At 53.1% G+C, this 18,916-nt stretch overlaps 6 protein-coding genes across 6 annotated transcripts; 4 read left to right on the plus strand and 2 right to left on the minus strand.

Moving 5' to 3' along the window:
• Positions 1–1,215: 1,215 nt before the first annotated feature.
• Positions 1,216–3,701, minus strand: W97_06703 (uncharacterized protein; the record flags this gene model as incomplete). The annotated part of the gene is made up of 2 exons (XM_007784576.1): positions 1,216–2,955; positions 3,009–3,701. 2 exons carry the CDS (start codon positions 3,699–3,701, stop codon positions 1,216–1,218), a joined length of 2,433 nt encoding a protein of 810 aa, XP_007782766.1.
• Positions 3,702–4,410: 709 nt separating this feature from the next.
• On the minus strand, positions 4,411–5,468 carry W97_06704 (uncharacterized protein; the record flags this gene model as incomplete). The annotated part of the gene is made up of 3 exons (XM_007784577.1): positions 4,411–4,902; positions 4,958–5,371; positions 5,427–5,468. The coding sequence occupies 3 exons, from the start codon at positions 5,466–5,468 to the stop codon at positions 4,411–4,413; spliced, it is 948 nt and encodes a 315-aa protein (XP_007782767.1).
• A 1,372-nt stretch (positions 5,469–6,840) lies between these two features.
• Positions 6,841–8,616, plus strand: W97_06705 (uncharacterized protein; the record flags this gene model as incomplete). Its single annotated transcript, XM_007784578.1, has 5 exons — positions 6,841–6,990; positions 7,042–7,183; positions 7,240–7,915; positions 7,964–8,237; positions 8,296–8,616. 5 exons carry the CDS (start codon positions 6,841–6,843, stop codon positions 8,614–8,616), a joined length of 1,563 nt encoding a protein of 520 aa, XP_007782768.1.
• Positions 8,617–9,425: 809 nt separating this feature from the next.
• Positions 9,426–10,156, plus strand: W97_06706 (ADP-ribosylation factor; the record flags this gene model as incomplete). Its single annotated transcript, XM_007784579.1, has 4 exons — positions 9,426–9,573; positions 9,644–9,888; positions 9,945–10,010; positions 10,064–10,156. The coding sequence occupies 4 exons, from the start codon at positions 9,426–9,428 to the stop codon at positions 10,154–10,156; spliced, it is 552 nt and encodes a 183-aa protein (XP_007782769.1).
• A 1,209-nt stretch (positions 10,157–11,365) lies between these two features.
• On the plus strand, positions 11,366–14,825 carry W97_06707 (uncharacterized protein; the record flags this gene model as incomplete). Its single annotated transcript, XM_007784580.1, has 4 exons — positions 11,366–11,489; positions 11,569–12,416; positions 12,511–14,090; positions 14,168–14,825. The coding sequence occupies 4 exons, from the start codon at positions 11,366–11,368 to the stop codon at positions 14,823–14,825; spliced, it is 3,210 nt and encodes a 1,069-aa protein (XP_007782770.1).
• A 1,502-nt stretch (positions 14,826–16,327) lies between these two features.
• Positions 16,328–18,853, plus strand: W97_06708 (uncharacterized protein; the record flags this gene model as incomplete). The annotated part of the gene is made up of 3 exons (XM_007784581.1): positions 16,328–16,779; positions 16,835–18,708; positions 18,768–18,853. 3 exons carry the CDS (start codon positions 16,328–16,330, stop codon positions 18,851–18,853), a joined length of 2,412 nt encoding a protein of 803 aa, XP_007782771.1.
• Between the last annotated feature and the right edge of the window lie 63 nt (positions 18,854–18,916).

Below are 18,916 nucleotides of genomic sequence, written 5' to 3' on the forward strand. Positions count from 1 at the left end.
AAGCAGCAAGCAAGCAAGCAAAGAGAGAAGCGAGAGGAGGGATCACAAGGCGACCCTTCTTGGGGTGATGGTGCCGGCTGGAGTAACGCCCGCCTTGCTCCTCGCGGCAACACGCCCCTGTCTGAGGCGCGACGGGAACGGTGATTGGCACAGGCTCGGGATCCGATAGGCGTGCTCAGCGTCCTCGTCACACCCTCCTTCAGCTTTCGACTCCTCCAGAGCTGCCAGGGCTCGCAAATGCAGCGATGGGTTGTGTTTTGTATGTAGAGGGGCAATGGTGTCGTTGTCGTCGGCAGAGAGGCTCTAGGGTCCCAAGGGAGGATTTTTCCTCCCTCCCGCCGCCAATGCATGAATTCGTGCCTGCTGCAGGGCCTCGATGCCGCGGATGCCACTTGCTCGATGGCCTCGCTCACCGCATTTATGCGCCTCTGCAAATCTCCAGTCAAGAGATCCAGTCGCGGTGGAGCGGCGCTGCTGGCGTGCGTTTGCCTCGACGAATCGAGGTGTGCGCTGCGGTTAGTGGGACCCGTTTCGCTGCCAGCCAGGAAACGGCTCGGCCTTGAAACCAATGGCGGCACGCGTCGATTATCAACTTGCCTCAAATGGTGATGGTGATACTAGGTGCAGAGACAACAAATGCATCTTCTGATATCAGTGCTAACCAGACAACGCCGGGCTGCAGCAACTGTTGGGCGTCCCGTCGTGGCTGTAAACAACCCCATGGCGAAGCGGGCCGTTCCAGCGGGCATGCGATCTCGGCAGGTTGGGAATAGCAGGGGACGAGACCTGAATTTGGTCTTGCTGGGGTGAATGAGGGCAAGAGTTTGGGGAGCGCAGTTGAACTCTCTAACACTTCTGTGATCACGATAATGTGGCTTCAGTTCGTAACGATAATTTCATCCGTACAGCCGATGGCCCTTTGCGTCCAGGTATAGTGCTATATGAACAGGAAAAGTCAAGGGGATCGTATATAAACCCCGAGAGAAACACCTGACCCAGAGATGGGGCCCCGAACCGTGAGGTGCGGTTCACCTCTTAATTGTTGCAGGCAGGGCTGTAAGATGATCGGCCGTGATCGGCTGTGGAAAGAAATGAGACACATAAATCGTGACGTATGTTCGCTCAGGCGTCCCACAAGCGCTGAATCACCACAGGCGGAATTATGAACAGTAAGTACAGTCGCGGATTCGGACTTTAGCACATGCTGGGCGGAGGTCAGCTCTCAATCTCTCCATCCAGCACTCTCCCAGCTCTATCTAGTCGTCGCCTTAGCAATCGCCTCTCATATTGATCACCTGCAGTGCCTTGTAATTGCAAGCAAACTTGCTCAAAACTAGCAGCAAGGCTGCAGATTAGCTGCCTCTCTTCGGGACTGAGATAACCGGGATGGCCTAGTATCGAATCTAACAGAGTTGATACCGTCGCTGAGGGTGGAAGTTGAATGGTGTGAGTGTCTTTGCCCATATTGGATTCGCGAGGAGTGGACATCCCGTCGCTGCTCGTACAATCTTCCTGAATTATGATTGCGGAATCCGCTCGCTCGAGGTCGGTGACAGAATCAAGCACAATTGCGTGGGTCTGTCCGTGCAGCGAGTAGAAAGACGTACGCTGTGGTCTAGTAGGCTTCGTAGCGGTCTCGTTGTCTGGATCGAGGCCTTCAGCAGCGGTGGCGAATGTAGCCAGACTGGAGACAGAGTCGGCACTCTGGTTGCGATGATGCGTAGTTGGTAGGGAACTTTTCGACCCACTACCGGCTTTATGAGCCGACCGACGTCCAGGAGAAACCGGCTTCGTGGTCTCCACAGAGTCTGTCGAGCTAGTGCTTGACCTTCGACCGCCTCGATCGAAACTCCCCATGGCGCTATGTAAGAAGAAGTTCTCATAGTCGAATGCGTCCGCCCGGTCTTCGTGCCGCTCAGTGAACGGTTGTGAGATTCCACCGTCATCGGCTTCCTCGTAGACGCTCTCCGCATCCACATTGCTGTCAGCGTCTTGATCTTTGTAACCGTTCATGGCTGGCAGGTAATCCTCGTCAGGTCTTGAGAGGTACTGTCCACTACTGCTGAGGCCATCGATTGCATGTCCGTTGCGACCATCAGTGTACTCGGCATTCTGGACCGGATGCTGGTCCGACTCCTCCTGAGTACTGGGTGGAAGGTTATTCTCTGCCGGCTCGGTGGTGTCTTTCACCGGACAACCAACTATTAGTTCCGATCCAATCTTGTCAGTTGCAATTCGGCTGTTGCTCTCTTCATCCCCGTAAGGCCATGCCTGTGCATTATTGAAAGGACTTGGGTCTCGAAGGTTCTGTAGGCTGCGACGCCGCAGACCATCTTCTCGCGCACGCTGTTTCAGACTTGATATGCGTCCTTTCAGCTCTTGCATCTGAGCGCGCAGATCGCCTGTAGTTGATGCTGAGCGGTGCAGCCCATTATAGGGCGGCCTTTCCTCTTCCATGAGGGGGCCGAGGCCTGTCGGAGAGCTCACAGAGCCTGCCGAATCTTTGCGCATCGGACGTTCACGCAGAGAACCCCAACTGTTCTGTCGGCTGACGCGCATCACTTCTTGACTGCGACTTCCTCGAACGAAATAGGGGCGAGAGAAACTCGAGCTTTCGATCGGAGATTTGACGCGACCGAAGGAGCCAAATGCGCTGGCAGGTCGCGCTTCCCCCCAGTTCGAGCGCGATGCTGCTGCGGTATCGATCGGAGATAAGACATGTGATTCGCTGTGATTGCGAGCATGTCCCAAACCTCCCACAGCATAGGGGCGCAACGCTTGATCCTGACCCTGCTGGGCTGCAAAGAAGCTCGTGTCTCCATAATACTGACTGTCGGGATCTTGCACCGCCGAGGTTTGAGATGAAAGCTCAGCGGCCGATCTGATGTCTCTCATGCTTGATGAAGGAGTTAACATAAGCGAAGAGCGAGCACCTCTTAGGTTTCCCTCCATAAGCTTGGTAAAGTCAGCTGGAACTTTACAGCAACGGAGTCAGGGTGACCGCATACATTGAGCCTCTTCTTCGCGTTCGCTAGGATTATCTCCGCTCTTTGGCTCAGCGCTGCCGAAGAGAAATCCTCATCTTCTTCTCCTTCTTCCTCATCCTCATCCCCATCTCCCGCTGTCCTCCATGGCCAACGTTTGTCGTCTACCCGCCCGCCGTTCTCGACCTGCCGGTGTTCGTTCTGACCCTCGCAATGATCCAGCGCAATGCCTGCAGTATCTGCGCCGTGATGACCGTCGAAGCTGCGCCAGTTAAGGTCGCCCAAGTCCTCGCTATACACAGAGCTTGAGGCAACGCTCCATCTTTTCTCTTCAGATTGGCTACAGCTGTTCATACTTGCGTCCAGAGGCGCATCTGTTAACGTGGGAGAAGAAGCCAGGTCGCATTGGTAGGAATTGCGCTTGCTAGGCGTGTCCACCTCTTTTATATACGGCAGTGTATTGACCGGTGTGCGCCAGCTGGAAGCAGTTCGAAGATGGACTGGGTTGTTCGGAGGAGGCCCAGTACCAGTCTGTAACGGCGCGGGTTGCGATTGAAGCTTGCGCAACAGCTCTGAAGGAGAGGGAGGCGTCTCGCTTTGCGGAAATGGCAATGCTGTAGTATCGAAGTAGTGATCAGGTAGAATCATGTCCGGGTTCGTGAGCGTAGGCGACGGCAAGCCCTGAGGGACCGCACGGCTTGGTGAAGCTACGAGCATGTTTGCAGCAGGAAAATCGTCCGGGATCATGCATGAGCTGTGTGATATTTCCGGGGTACCCAGCGAATAGCGGACGGTTAATATAAATATCAAGGTACGAATAGACTCCCCGCGAAGATGTCATGACAAGTGCACATGGAGCCTGGACAATGGACAAGAGTTGAGAAGAAAATAGCTGTACACAATAGAATACGCGACCTGCGAGTTCCAATTTCGGAGGAGAGACCGCCAGGCGCTCTGACCAAACTTTCTGTGATGGGCAACGGGGGCAATCTTCCAGCCTTCCAGAACCCTGCAATCACGGGTGAGCGAGCGCCATTAGAGGAGCGCCATCAGCGCTGATGAGACGCACCGGTTCTCCAAGGTTGCAACGGCTCGATCTCAAATCCCGATTCCGCCTAGGGTCTCGACACGGTTGTCACATCGAGCCGCTCCTAAGTGAAAACGCAACGCAGAGGGTAAGGACGTGTTCAGTCCTTTCCGTGATGGCTTAGTCAGCTTTATCTAGCTGTTGGTACCTGCAGATATCCTTCGTGCCCCTACTGCACTGCACTTGGGCTACTCATCCCTTGTTTACTCACGCGCTGCTTGTTGTCTGTGGCAGTGGTCAAGAGTTCAACGTCCGGAGACGGGTGGCTTAATGATACAGGCTGAATATGTACGGTCGACTTCTGTGATCCGCTCTATGATCTGTCTTCTCAGAGTCCGACTACTTGCGCTCCATCTCCTTGACCACTCTCTCCACAACCTCATCTAAATCCTCATCCTCTAGGCCGAGCTTTTCATTCGCTGACTCCCTACCGTAATATTGATCTCCGAGCCCCTTTTTGAAATGAGACCCGTACAAGATATTCAACATACCCATTCTGTCTCCTTTGGCGAGCAGTTCCGGTCCCGCCTTGATGTACTCGTCCACCGGCATTCTGGTGATTTCCCAGTCCTCCGGTTTCGTGCTGGTAGCACGCTGCACGGCGGAAAGCATGTCAGTTTGGCTGACGGAGAAGGACCTGGTGTAAGCGAACTGGTTCTTGTAGTCGGAAAGAGAGGGCGAGGAAGACGAGTACACAGGCAGACTGAGCAACCGTGCAACGGCTCGGCCGACTTGGGGAAGACTGGTGGTTACAATGGGGTTTGTGCCGTCATCGTAAAGAGTGGCCTTGCGGGATGGTATGTCGATGCTGAACCACCCTCCCTTCAACCCCTATGCAGGATGTAAGCTGAGCGACATTCAGTGTGAAGAAGGGACGGAGTCATACATAGTCAATCCAAAGGTTGCATGCTATGCCAATCCAGCTGCTCGTACCTAGCTCTTCTATCAGATCTCGATACTTTGTCTTCGATGCGAGGATTGGGACCGCGTTGAGCAGCTCTTCGTTGGCTCCGTCGCCTCCATATTCATTGGGCAGAATCCATGGAACCCCAACTTTAGCGGCGGCCCGGATGAAACCGGTTTGAATGTCCGGGGAGGCCATTACAGACAAAGTTATGATGAGGACATCCTGGCCTTCCAATGCAGATTCGAGAAAGTTTGAGGACGTGTAGTCACCCCTTTTCACTGTAACACCAGGCGGAAGGGTACCAGTCGACTCCTGCCGAGAGATAGCGGTGATATTGAACGTGCCACGTTCGAGAAGACTTCTAGTTATCTCACCACCGACTAAACCGCTTGCCTAAGCATGCTTTAGTTGATGTAACGAGGTTGTTCAAGCCTCGTGTAACACTCACTCCGACAATTGCAACGTTCTTAACGTCATCCTTGGAAGACATCCTCGAAGAGTGCAATCCTCTAAACCGTTAAATATCCAATGCTTTGACCAAGACATGACTTCTGGCTTACCCAGCTAAAGATATGTAGAATGCAAGCACCGGATCGAGACTTGTATGGTTATATGAAGCACGGTTTGACTCTCCACGGCCTCAGTGATCAGTCTCTTGTCAATGCTATATCGAACACGGGCAAGGGAATAACTCGATGATGCGGAGCAGTTGAAATTTAAGAGGGAAACGGAATGCTGGAGTCCTCAACGACAGGACTAGACATGTTGTTTATCTACAACTCAGAAGGATTCCCCGCCTACCCAGTGAGCCACCCGACGGCCAAACTCCCTGCCCGTCTGCAAGTATCTTGCCGCCCCCAACACCTCGCCTGTAGGCAGTCGGCTTAACGTCTACCCGGGAAACACCTGCTATTTAACTATGCTCCAGTTCAAGGGAGCCAGAGAAATCTCCGGAGCCCTAATGGAGCCGATAGAATTCTACGAACAACAGACTCTTGCGACCCTATACATGTTCTCAAGTGGTTTACATCTGCCAACCACAAGATCGCGCTGTTTCTCGATCTTGCGCGCTAGTAAGGATGTATCGCCCAGTCGGAGCTGGAAGATCCAGTCCTCCGAAGGACTCACAGGCGGCCAGAATAGAATCTCTGGTTTAGGAAGCGGCTATCGCCGGAACTGCCTACTCTATCGCTTACCTCAACTCTCTAGTCATCGGCTGTGTTCACGAGTCCCCGTTGCGCTGCCAAAGCGTGCTCAGCGTTCTCGGCCGGGCTCAGGCCGAAGCTCGTTTTCAGCTCGGTTTAAATCGGCGACCGCTCAGGCTCGAAGACGGAATGAATTTGTTGAGATCAAGTTTGGAGCAGATGCTAGAGGTCCTACGTTTATCAGTCATAAAGCTTCAAATACACCTGCAGGAGAGTTTTTGAATGTTTACCAAAACAGGAAAAATGTCCTCACTGGCGAGGCTGAGAAATGCCTGCAGGTGCCTTGGGTCGCGCCCTTCCGCTGATCAACCGAGTTATTCAGCACTTTGACGACCGCCAAGAGGGTCCAGTTGCCGTCAACCACTGAACCAGCCGGACCCGCCAATCTAGACACCCACTATTATGTCACTTCGAACGGCGGCGAAGAAATTCTCCTCCATTCTTCCGTTTAGGGCGCGGTTGCATTCATGGCGGTCATCACGATGTCTTCCTCATTTTTCAGCGTGTCTTCCTTAGTAATTGCTGTACGAGTAGATATATCAGTGGCAATATTTTGATTTCCTCCTCACACTGTAGCATCATTCCAGTATCAAGTCCATTGAACAGCGGTACTAGATACAAGCTCTGCTTGACGCTCGTCACCAACAGCCGTACGTCATGGCAAACGATCCCATGCCTGAGGTCGACGAATTCGAAACTCCAGAAGCCCGCATTGAACGACTGGGCCGACAACGTCCCGAGAAGTTCAAGTCACTATGGGCCGAAGCAGGCTTTGTCTTCTCTGTGGTGATGTCCCAGGTGCTAACTGTAAGATGGCCCACTCGCTGAATCGGTATTGCAGTAGCTAACAATGCCTAGGAGTATTTCGTGTCTGGCTTCAATGTTGTCCTGCCAACCATCGTGGAAGACCTGGGTATCGCACAGTCTTCAAGCACCTGGCCAGCTGCCGCATTTTCCCTTGTCGTGTCGTCTTTCCTCTTGATTTTCGGACGTTTGTCCGGTGAGTAACAGATTTCCAGCCGCTGCCTCAACCAGAAACAAACTGACACCGACCAGACATGTATGGCGGCTACCCTGTCTATCTTGGAGGCGTCGGGTGGCTTGTAATTTGGTCAATTGTGGCCGGCTTCTCTCAAAACGAAATGATGATGAATTTCTGCCGTGCCCTCCAAGGACTCGCCCCCGCAGCATACCTACCATCAAGCCTTATGCTGCTTGGCAGCATCTACAGGCCTGGACCACGCAAAAACGTCGTATTCAGCATCTACGGTGCTTGTGCTCCGCTAGGATTTTTCATTGGTATCTTCTTTGCCGGCGTTGCCGCCGAATATGCCACGTGGGGTGCCTACTTCTGGATCGGAGCCGGCTTAACCGCAATTACTGCTGTCGTCGCCTACTTCACTGTTCCCTCCGATATACAGGAGCGCAAGGGTCTCGGCATTAAGATGGACTGGCCAGGTGCTATCCTCTCCTCGTGCGGGCTGATCCTCGTCGTGTATGCCATTACCGACAGCTCCCACGCGCCAAACGGCTGGGCAACGCCCTACATTTATTCACTCCTTATCGTAGGCGTGCTGGTGCTGGGCGCCGCAATCTACGTTGAAGGCTGGGTCGCGGAGATGCCGCTGCTCCCATTCGATCTTTTTGACGTCAAGTACATGAAGCCATTAAGTCTGGCGCTCTTCTTTACCTACGGTAGCCTCGGTATCTTTATGCTGTATACGACATTTTAGTAAGTCTTCCAGTGGTGGCCAAGTGCGCAAATACTAACACTCTCTAGTATGACCGAAGTCATGGGCGCAAGCCCTATGCAGCTTGTCGCGTGGTTCACGCCAATGGCTCTCGGTGGCTGTATCATCGCCACTTGCGGCGGATTCGTCCTCCATCTTGTGCCTGGCAGCGTCATGGTCATTCTGGCCGGTGTGGCGTGGATAATAGCCCCGTTGCTCTTTGCACTTGCGCCCGAGGGCGCCAATTACTGGGCTTGGATCTTTCCCTCGATGATATGTGCAACCATCGGCATTGACATTACCTTTAACGTCACAAACATTTTTGTCAGTCTACACCAACGTTCCCTTGTCTTCATCTGAAGAGGCGCTAATGTTGGCCCAGATAACAACAAGTCTTCCGTTCAGACAGCAGGGCCTCGCCGGCGCGCTCATCAATTCCGTCCTTCATCTGAGCATTGCGTTCTTCCTGGGCTTCTCGGAAGTGATAGCGACCAACACCAGAGAAAGAGGCCCTATGCGCAGCTACAAGGCCGTTTTCTGGTTCGAAGTAGCATGCGCGGCTGTAGCTTTGGTGTTGCTCGTTGGCTTCGTCAAGATCAACAAAGCATCAAGCGCAGCGACTGCTGACGAGATCCAAGCGATGGCAGATGCTGAGCGTATTTCTACTGAGAAGCAGACTCCGGTGGCGCCTGTCTCAACTTGAGTTGTTGCTGTTTCACGATCTTATGAGGCTAGTTATGGCATATAGAGGCATGATGGGAAATTTTCATGATACCCATGCATACGAGGCGTTTTGCTTTTGTTAGACACTAGATACGTTCTGATGGTTATGGTCAACGGTAGAATCATGATATCAAGCTGAGTTCGTATTTGATCCGACTTTCGTGCGAATAGTTGCTGCCTTGTGATGTCCTATGTTTCAGTACAGAAAACGGTGTCCTCAAATGCCAATAGGCAGCAATCAATATCCCGGCGATATATTGCGTAGCAGGCAGGCTCTGTCCCAGAAACCCTTTACTGTGCCTTTTTGTATGCAGCCACATTTGTTCGATCATTTAAGTCGTTGTTCGCCGCCTTGTCAGGCACGTGACTAAGCCACGCTTTGCCAGATTTCCTCAACAGCAACAGCAACCGGCTCCAAATCAATTACCCTCGAACCCCAGTGCAATACCAACACACACCGCGCCGAATCCCCTGAGGCCTACAATACATCTGAGTGAGTCCATTCAAGTCGCCTCTGCAACGTGCTGGAGCAGTCCTTTAGTGGCGGGATTCTCGGGGTGGCCTCCGTTCGCATGGTCAGCTTCGCATTGAACCACCTTCCTCGCCACGAGGAGTCCTGTCGTCTGCGCTGTCACCCTCCCGTCAAAGACTTGATCCCAGTATCAACTGCCTTCTATCGATTTCCTTACTGACCGCCATCCGCAACAGTTCCAGGCCGCACTTACACCGCTTTTCCTCAATCCCGACTGGCCTTCCTCTTTACCGCACAACACAAACACAGTCGCGAAGATGGGTCTCACATTCTCGAAGTTGTTCGACAAGCTATGGGGAAAGAAGGAGATGAGAATCTTGATGGTCGGCTTGGACGCTGCCGGAAAGACCACCATCCTTTATAAGCTGAAGCTTGGCGAAATCGTGACGACGATTCCAACCATTGGTGCGTATTACGCCTCGGACGTCTCATGGGCATCTCCAAGGACCCAATGCGCTTACACTCGAAAAAACAGGTTTCAACGTTGAGACAGTCGAGTACAAGAACATCCAGTTTACCGTATGGGATGTTGGTGGGCAGGACAAGATCCGGCCCCTTTGGAGGCATTACTTCCAGAACACCCAGGGTATCATCTTCGTCGTGGACAGCAACGATCGCGACCGTGTGGTCGAGGCTCGTGAGGAGCTGCAGCGGATGTTGAACGAGGACGAACTGAGGGACGCGCTCCTCTTGGTCTTCGCTAACAAGCAGGATTTGCCGGTGAGCAACCTTTTCTAAGCAAACAGACCGCGAGCTGCGCTAACAAACATATCTAGAACGCCATGAACGCGGCCGAAATCACCGATAAGCTTGGCCTGCACAGCCTCAGGCAGCGCGCTTGGGTATGATGCCGTTGCTTTACCGTCCCCCAGCACCTTGCTAACTGTCAGTTCAGTACATTCAATCTACCTGCGCCACCTCCGGTGACGGTCTCTACGAGGGTCTAGAATGGCTGAGCAATTCACTCCGCAAGGCTGGCCACAACTAAACCATTTCCCAACGTCCATACACACTGGGTTGGATACCAACACCCGAATCCACAACGCCAATCTTGAGCCCCCCTTCACTCACGAACCTTCATCCTCTCCTTCCCTCTCACATCACGGCGGAGCAGTCATATCGGAGTTTGCTAAGCAAGTTTGGTTGGGTGGTTCGATGGAAGCACACGTCCGTCTTGCTGGCATGCAGGCTATAACGTCACCAAGTTCTGCAAAGATCTTCCTCATGCTTTGGTACTTTACGTGCAACGACGGGGTGTTCTTATCTGTTTTTCTTTTTCGTCCCTTACGGCGCGTGCTCTCTTTGAAGGGTTATCCTCTCCGCTGCCACCGGGTGCCGGACGGGGCTGTACAAAAGAGACATAGCCATAGAATGGGTGGTTGAGGTAGCAATTAGTGTTGTTCGCGCCTTCAGTTGACTTAATCTTCTAAATGATGCCGTCTCCTGCCCTTGACGTCTCTTCAGTCTGATACCTTATGAGAGCCACTGGAGCGAGCCGACGCAGGGCACCGTATCTGCACGCGGGCTGGATGAACATTGGCGCTCCAATCACGTGACATAGGCGCACAGACCGGCCGCGGCTTCTTTTCAGCTCTGCTTTAGCCCCTGTCCATCACCCGTAAACATCTTCACCGTGGGTGGACCACGTCTTGTGTCTGTTGCAGACGGGAGCAACACATCCGCGCCTCTGCATCGGCGCCGAGGGGACAGCGATTGAGAAAACAATGGCGCCTGTTTCCCAGACACATCGCCTTGCCGAACAGCGATCATAGTGCTGCCCTCGGGACCGCGGGATCCTCGGGACCGCGGCACCCTCCGGCCACCGAGCGGCGCCGCCGTTGAGGCCGTTCTTCCCTCCCAAATTTCTGGTACTCCTACTACAAGCCAACTCTGCAGCAAAATGGATGTACCTTTCATCAGTCAACATCCGCTCGCTGTATCTTTTGACCTACGAGTCAAGAAATATGTCCCCAGGTGCAAGGCTGCGCCCGCCCTGATCGGATCCCGTGGCATGCGAGGAAAAACCAATGCGCCATGATTTTGTTACGACTGATCCGAAACCTTGAACTGCTAAGACTTAAGAGTCGATAAACCCACGCATCTGTTGACCTATCAACTTGTCTGCTTCTTGTCTCTTCTCTCTCATCGTTTCAGTTACCACCAATACTCTGATAACCAGTCCTGGGTTGTGTAGACCATGTCTTCTCAAGAGCCCAAGACGCCCATTCCCGAGCCAAGAGGGTTACCTTACCTTGGCAACATAACTGAGTTCAGGTCTGAGGACTCATTGCAAGACTTGGCCCGCCTTCATGATACGTATGGTAGGTACACAAGTTGCCTAGATTGGCTTGGACACCTAGTAAAGCCTCAGACTGAACAACTACTGACTTCATGCTGTAGGGGACATCTTCCGTCTACGGTTCCCTGGAGTAGGATCCTGCGTCTTTGTGGGCTCTAACCAGTTGGTGAACGAGATCTGCGACGAGTCTCGCTTCAAAAAGTCTATCCAGGCAGAGGTGGCCGAGGCCCGTCTTATCGCTGGAGATGGCCTCTTCACTGCAAAAAGTGAGGAAGAGAATTGGGGTCTCGCTCATCGTATACTGATGCCTGCATTCGGCCCCGTCTCCATAAAGGGCATGTTCAACGAGATGCAAGACATCGTCATCCAAATGGCCCTCAAATGGGCTCGGTACGGTTCTTTCAACCCCATCCCCGCCAGTGACGATTTTACCCGTCTGGCACTCGACACGCTTGCCCTCTGCTCCATGGGCTACCGGTTCAACTCATTCTATAAAGATGAGCTACACCCATTCGTCCAAAGTATGGGCGATAGTCTGACCGAGCTCGGGAACCGTACTCAGCGGCCGAAGTGGGCCAAGGTCTTCTACCGCTCGTCTGAGCGCAAGCTCTTCAAAGATATCGACCTGATGCGCACGACATCTGACGAACTCATCAAAGCCAGAAGGGCGGCCTCAAACGGCAATAAGAGGAAGGATTTGCTGACAGCTATGATCGAAGGCGTGGATGCGAGGACGGGCAAGAAGCTTAGTGATGAGAGTGTTATCAACAATCTGGTCACCTTTCTCATTGCAGGGCATGAGACTACTTCGGGGACGCTGTCTTTTGCCTTCTACTCGATGCTCAAGAACCCGCAGACATTTCAGAAGGCCCAGCAAGAAGTGGATACGATCATGGGTCGAGATCGTATAACAGTCGATAAACTCTTCAAGTTGAAATACATCCCAGCCGTAAGTTACTCAAACTCACCTGCGTCGACGTTCTGCTCGGCCCATACCCGCCTGTACGCCATGGCACAAGTATTGTACATTAACCTTATCCTAGATGCTACGCGAGACACTGCGCCAATGCTCGCCCATCCCCGGCATTACGCTCGAGGCTCACGAAGACACGCTACTAGCCGGCAAGTACCCCGTCAAGAAGGGCGAGCCAATCACGGCTATCTTTTCCAGGGCCCATATCGATCCTGCAGTATACGGCGAGGATGCCAACGAATTCAAGCCCGAGCGTATGTTAGATGAGAATTTCGACCGCCTACAGAAGGAGTTTCCTAACTGCTGGAAACCCTTCGGCAACGGTATGAGAGCCTGCATTGGGCGACCGTTTGCTTGGCAGGAGATGCTCTTAGTCACGTCTACCCTTCTCCAGAACTTCGACTTCTTTCTTAACGATCCATCATATACTCTCAAGATTGCAGAAACATTAACCATCAAGCCCAAGGATTTCTTCATGCGCACTTCTCTCCGCCACGGCATGACTCCCTTGGACTTGGAGCGCAGTCTCCGTGGTGAGGCAGATGAGAAGGGAGCTTTCGCTCATGACGATAAGGTTCCAGAAGCCCTAGCCCACCGTGACCCGACAGCCAAGCCGATCAGCATTTACTACGGGTCAAACAGCGGCACGTGTGAGGTTCTTGCCCGTCGACTCGCTTCGAGCGCACCAGCCCACGGCTTCAGGGCCTTAATGGTAGATTCCATCGATGCAGCCAAAGACAGGCTCCCACAAGATCACCCAGTCATTTTCTTTGTGTCTTCGTATGAGGGCCAGCCTCCGGACAACGCCAGGCAATTCGTGGCGTGGCTGGAGAGTCTGGTCGGCCAGGAACTGGTCAGGGTCCCTTACGCGGTCTTTGGCGCCGGCAGCTCGGAATGGCGCCAAACGTTTCACCGAATCCCCAAGCTTATTGACAATAAGCTAGAGAATCATGGTGCCGAGCGACTGGCGCCGCTTGGCCTGACTGACGTTTCGGAAAAGGATCCATTCTCAGACTTCGAGTCATGGGAGGATAACACTCTTTGGCCAGCTCTTGAGACCAAGTACGCTGTGTCCAAGATCGACGATGTTGGCTACACAGACCTGACGGTGGATGTGTCGACGCCACGCAGCTCGACCCTGCGGCATAACGTCAGGGAGGCTGTTGTTACTGCCACGAGGGACCTCACCACGCCTGGCATGTCTCGAAAGAAGCACATCGAGATAAACCTCCCCACCGGCGTGTCTTACGAGGCTGGCGACTATCTGGCCGTGTTACCTATGAACCCTCGTGAAATCGTCGGTCGTGTGTTTCGCCGATTCAAGCTCTCTTGGGATGCTATGCTCACAATCAAGGGCAACCAGGCCACTCTACTGCCTATGGGCAGCTCGACGTCGGCCTCGGACGTACTCAGCTCCTATGTCGAGCTCTCGCAACCTGCGACGAGAAGGAATTTACTAGCTCTAACGGCGTATACGCAGGACGAGCAGACCAAGAAGGAGCTCGCGTCATTAGCGGCTGATGACAAGTTCCAGAGCGAGATCACCCAGAAGCGTCTCTCAGTTTTGGATTTACTCGAGCGGTACTCATCGGTTGAACTGCCGATTTCCACGTTCCTGGGCATGCTGCCACCCATGCGCATCAGGCAATAGTAAGTTATCAATCCCGGTGTTGTCCCCTTCACGTCTCGTGTAAACATGTGTTAACCTTTGACCCTTTGCTACACAGCTCAATCTCGTCGTCGCCCTTGCATGATCCTCGCCTCGCTACCCTGACTTACTCGATTCTCGAGGAGCCCTCACTTGGCGGCCAGGGCAAGCATATTGGCGTAGCCACTAGCTACCTTGACAGTCTGAGGCCAGACGATCGTATACATATCGCTATTCGCCCCTCGCACGTTGCATTTCATCTTCCCCGTACTCCGGAGACGACTCCCATCATCTGCATTGCCGCTGGCTCCGGCCTCGCGCCCTTCCGAGGATTCATCCAGCAACGGGCCGCCCAAATCAAGGCTAACCGGAGCTTAGCGCCTGCGTTGCTGATTTATGGGTGCCGTGGCAGAGGCGACGATATCTACCGTGAGGATTTTGATGCTTGGGAGGCCGCTGGCGCCGTTAGTGTCAAAAGGGCCTACTCTCGCCAGCAGGAGGCGACAGATGGATGCAAATACGTCCAGGATCGGATGTTGGAGGCAAAGGAGACTCTATACGAGCTTTGGGAGAACGGTGCCAAGCTCTTTGTCTGCGGCAGTCGGCAAGTTGGTAATGCAGTCGAGGCGGCGTGCATTGAGTTGATAAGTGAGCTTAAGGAAACTGATAAAGAGTCAGCCAGGAAGTATTTGGACGAGATTCGGAACGAGAGGTTCGCTACAGATGTCTTCGAGTGAACGGTGGCTCCATATACGGAGCCTAGGCGGTCGGGCAGTGACGGAGGCTTCAGTATGAGTGGCATGTTATGAATCTCCTTTGGTAACAGTTCTAGATTGATTGGCATTTTATCAAGCGTTAAATGCTCGCCGCTCCTACTAGCTATTGAAACTTTGCTCAAGAGATCGACTCAATGTTGGAGGTGAGCTCTTTCTACCCCTGGTTGTTTGGCATGTACCTTGAATCATTAGACAGACAGGCGTTTAGCACGAGGAGATGGAGTACTCGGGTTGATTGAGCCACGGGATATATCAAATTGACGAAACGATGGCGAGTTGCACTGCACGAATCACCCAAATTCATCTTGTCAACCAAGCCAGTGACTCTGGTATCTGGCAAGGCAACTCCACCGTTGCTGAACATGCTGGACGGGCTGTGTGTTCGCTCATCGTTGATACCAGACTTCCCTGCCCCACTTGTAATGGACTCTGCAATGGACTCCTTGACTACCCTACTCGTGTACCTTAACGTGGACCGAGGTTTGATGCTGGCAAACTCTGGCTCTCATTCCAGGGGTTACTGATGTGAACGATCTCGCACATGGGAAGCGCGAGAATCTTTGTGAATGCCTTCTGAGCCACCCAGGCGCCCGCCTTTCCAAGGCCGGGCTGAACCTGTGCCACGTCGCAATGCGCGCGCTTTATTACTTCTTGCGAAATGTAGGTTCGTCTCGGCAGCGAATATCACCTTAGGTTTGGGTATCGCATCACCTAATCCACCCGGCTCACCTACTCAAAGCAGCATCCTGCCACAAGAGGCAACGGTGACAGTCTCGCAGATATCTCATAGATATCTGGTCACCTACCTACTGGTAAATTATCTACGAGAATATACAAGGTTTTCTTTCATATTGTAGCGGGTAAGTATTACTACTCTATACTCGCGCGAGCTGAGGTTGAGTTTAGGTAAGTATAACTAAGTTTTGTACCTGCTTACCTGTCTTACTAGCCTTACATTAACGTCAGCGGTCTTATCTTCCGAGCCCCATTTTCGCCGGTCAAGCAGATTAGTAAGTTTTGGATATTGCGTCGTCTGCCATCTTCTGCGCTTCTCCCCGGCCTGACAAGGCTGGAGTCATCTCGGCGATCTGGGGCGCGAGCCGGCAAATGGGGCCCCAAGAGCCCCACGGATCACAGGCTTGCATACCGCGAGCAAGCCTGTCCCGCGCATGGCGCAGGCTGCCGCAATATGGGGAGGCTGTGCACTGGCTATGCAAGTCAGCTGTCCCAATTGTCCTCTCACTTTCTGATGTTATTGTGCGTGCTGTGTGTATATACTATTGTCGTCCCGCGGCGCGTTCGCGCAACGAGTCTCCAGCGGCTCTTTCGCACTCTCAAATCATAAAAGGCTACTGCATTTTGATCCTGTCGCTGTCGGAAACCCGACATACGTACCTTTGCGCTTAGAGTCTGCCCTGGGTCCTTCAGCCTTGCGAGAGCCGGCCAGCATTGTCGGTATCACAATGGGAGTGGAGTTAGTAGCAAGCATCATTGCTGTTGTCGCCACTGCTTCCAGAGTCTCAGTCCACTTCGGCAGGTTTATCTACGACGTTAAAGATGCTGGTGAAACCAGGAACGATCTTTTCTCCTGGGTAAAGAGCTTGCACGAAACGCTCTGTCTGGTCCACAAGACCCTGGAGCAACGGCAGAAGCAGACACCGACCAGGCCCCTAACCGAGAACGAGGAGGAGATATGGACAACGGCATCAAATACCTTGAAGCGCTGCCAGGAGACGGCGAATAAGTTCGAAGAAAATCTGCAGCGTCTGGGTGGAGGAGGGTCCGATCCGAGATGGCTGCAGAAGGCTTGGTTGCACTTGAAGATTCAGGTCAAGAATCCTGTGATAGCTAGGATGGAAGCGCAAATCCATGCAAACATTCGGGCTGCGCACTTTCTGTTGACTTGCCTCCAGCAGTAAGCGCTCCCCGCCTGATTACTGTATTTGGCGAAGTGTCTAACTGTGCCGCAGATATATGCATGAAGAGACACAAACGGCATTGCGAGCGGAAAGCGAAAAGCACCAAGAATTCCTCTCAAAGATACAACATGACATAGGCCAACTCAGGGCTTGTTACGCGACCCTATCGCAACAAATTCGCCCTAGACTGGGGCGCCAATCTCAGGCTGCTTCCTCAGAGGACGAAGCCGAGGGCACGACCGCTACTCAAGATCTAGCTGGAGACAGGGATGTTCTTGAAGATGAGCCACCAGAATTGCAAACAATGAAGGAGTGCATTCACGTCGCTCACTCGATACGCGACAAGATGTCAGTAGCGAGTAGCATCGTTGGGACCGCCACGCAGACCGCCAGCGGCGGCGAAACGCGATTGCTGGAAGACGCACGACGTGTGGGCAATGGCAGACGGTCAGGATGTGAGACCGAATACAGTGATGACAACGATAGCGACAGCGATACCGACGCGGACTCTGGACACAGAGGAGTGAGTTTGACTGGAACTGCAACTCCAGAGCGAGCGGAGACCATCACAGCTGCCCCCGTAGTCCCTCATCAGGCTGATCAGGTTGAGCGATCCGTCGAAGATCCCATTCTGGGACTCGATTTTACTGAACCACCAGATGTGTTAAATACCAACATCGATAACTGCAAGAGGTCGGCAAAGGAAGCTGCTTTGGCCGGAGACTACGAAGGTGCCGAGAGAGACCTACTTGATGCCATAGAGTTGGCCAAGCGTCGTCAGAGCATTTACAGCTTCCCCTTTGAGGAAAGGACAGAACTCCTGGAGCTGCTGGCTGAAGCTTTCGCCAAAAACCACAAGTTTAACAAGTCGAAGCGAGTGTATGTTGACCTGTTGCGCGAGTCAAACGGCAATCCGGTCAGGGAAGGGAGAATGTGTTTCTTGCTTGCAGAAATGTACCGTGAGAAGTATCGAGTCCAAAAGGCCGTTGGACTCTTCGAGGCTTACGAGAAGTATGCGATGGCCGCATTCAATTCAGCTCTGCGGTTATCGCCAAGCCAGGATCCCAACAGCTCATGGCCAGAAGGACATCCAACTCTACGAGATACTGCTCAAGTTCTGGTCGAGCTGTATGGCTACTGGAATAAGCCAAGCAGAGCAAAGACGTTTACTGAAATGTATCTGACGAGACAGGAGAATGCGGCACCGCATTCGGCTCCCGTCAGCACGAGTCCTTTAGACACGCCAACTCCCCTAATCGGTCCAGATCTTCCGCCCACGCCACCTCCCACTGCACCCGAAGATCCACCCCCAACTTCGCCGGAATCTTCAACAAACGTCTCCGACTGGAGCGGGCCCTCTCGTCGGGCTGCCCCCAATCTCTCGGTCCCGATTAGAAAGGGAGACATCGAATTGACCAACTATGTACTCTCATGTGGCGCCAATATCGAAGAGCGCGACGAGAAAGGCCTCACTCCTCTTCTCCTCGCCGCAAGTAAAAAACAGACCGCGATTGTCCGTCTTCTCCTAGATCAAGAAAGAGGCCCGAACGTGCTTGCGAAGGACAACAAAGGCCGGGGCGCCTTGCATCACGCTCTTTTCGGCCGCGGTGGGGAAGATATGGTGGAGTACCTTGTCAGGCACGGAGCGGACGTGAAGGCATGCACATCCGACACGGAAAAGATGTCTCCGCTGCATTACTCCGTCAAGTTCAACAAGCTGCGCGCTGCAGAGATCTTGCTCAACAACGGGGCAAACATTGAAGCTGAGGACGGCGCTGGCAGAACTCCGCTCGGCTTAGCCCTCGAAGGGAGAAGATACGATTTGACGGAGCTTCTTCTAAGCCGAGATGCTGCGTTCGATAAAGAATCCGTGTCTAGAGTGTTTCCGGGACTCAAGGATTCGCTCATTAATCTCGAGAAGTATGGTTCGATGGAGCCACCACTGTTGTCGCGTGGCGGCTCAAGGGGGTCTGGATTAAGACAGGGCAGTATCGAGACCAATCGATCGGCGTCTTCGACGGTCTCAAACCTGGGGTCACGTTTCAGATGGCGTCGCCAAAGAAATCATGATAATAATTGATCGTCGTCCTCAAAACTTTCGAAGTTGCTGTCGCGAGTAAGCGGAAAGTCCCA

Source organism: Coniosporium apollinis, assembly GCF_000281105.1.
Source record: "Coniosporium apollinis CBS 100218 chromosome Unknown supercont1.34, whole genome shotgun sequence".
Lineage (NCBI taxonomy): Eukaryota > Fungi > Ascomycota > Dothideomycetes > Coniosporium > Coniosporium apollinis.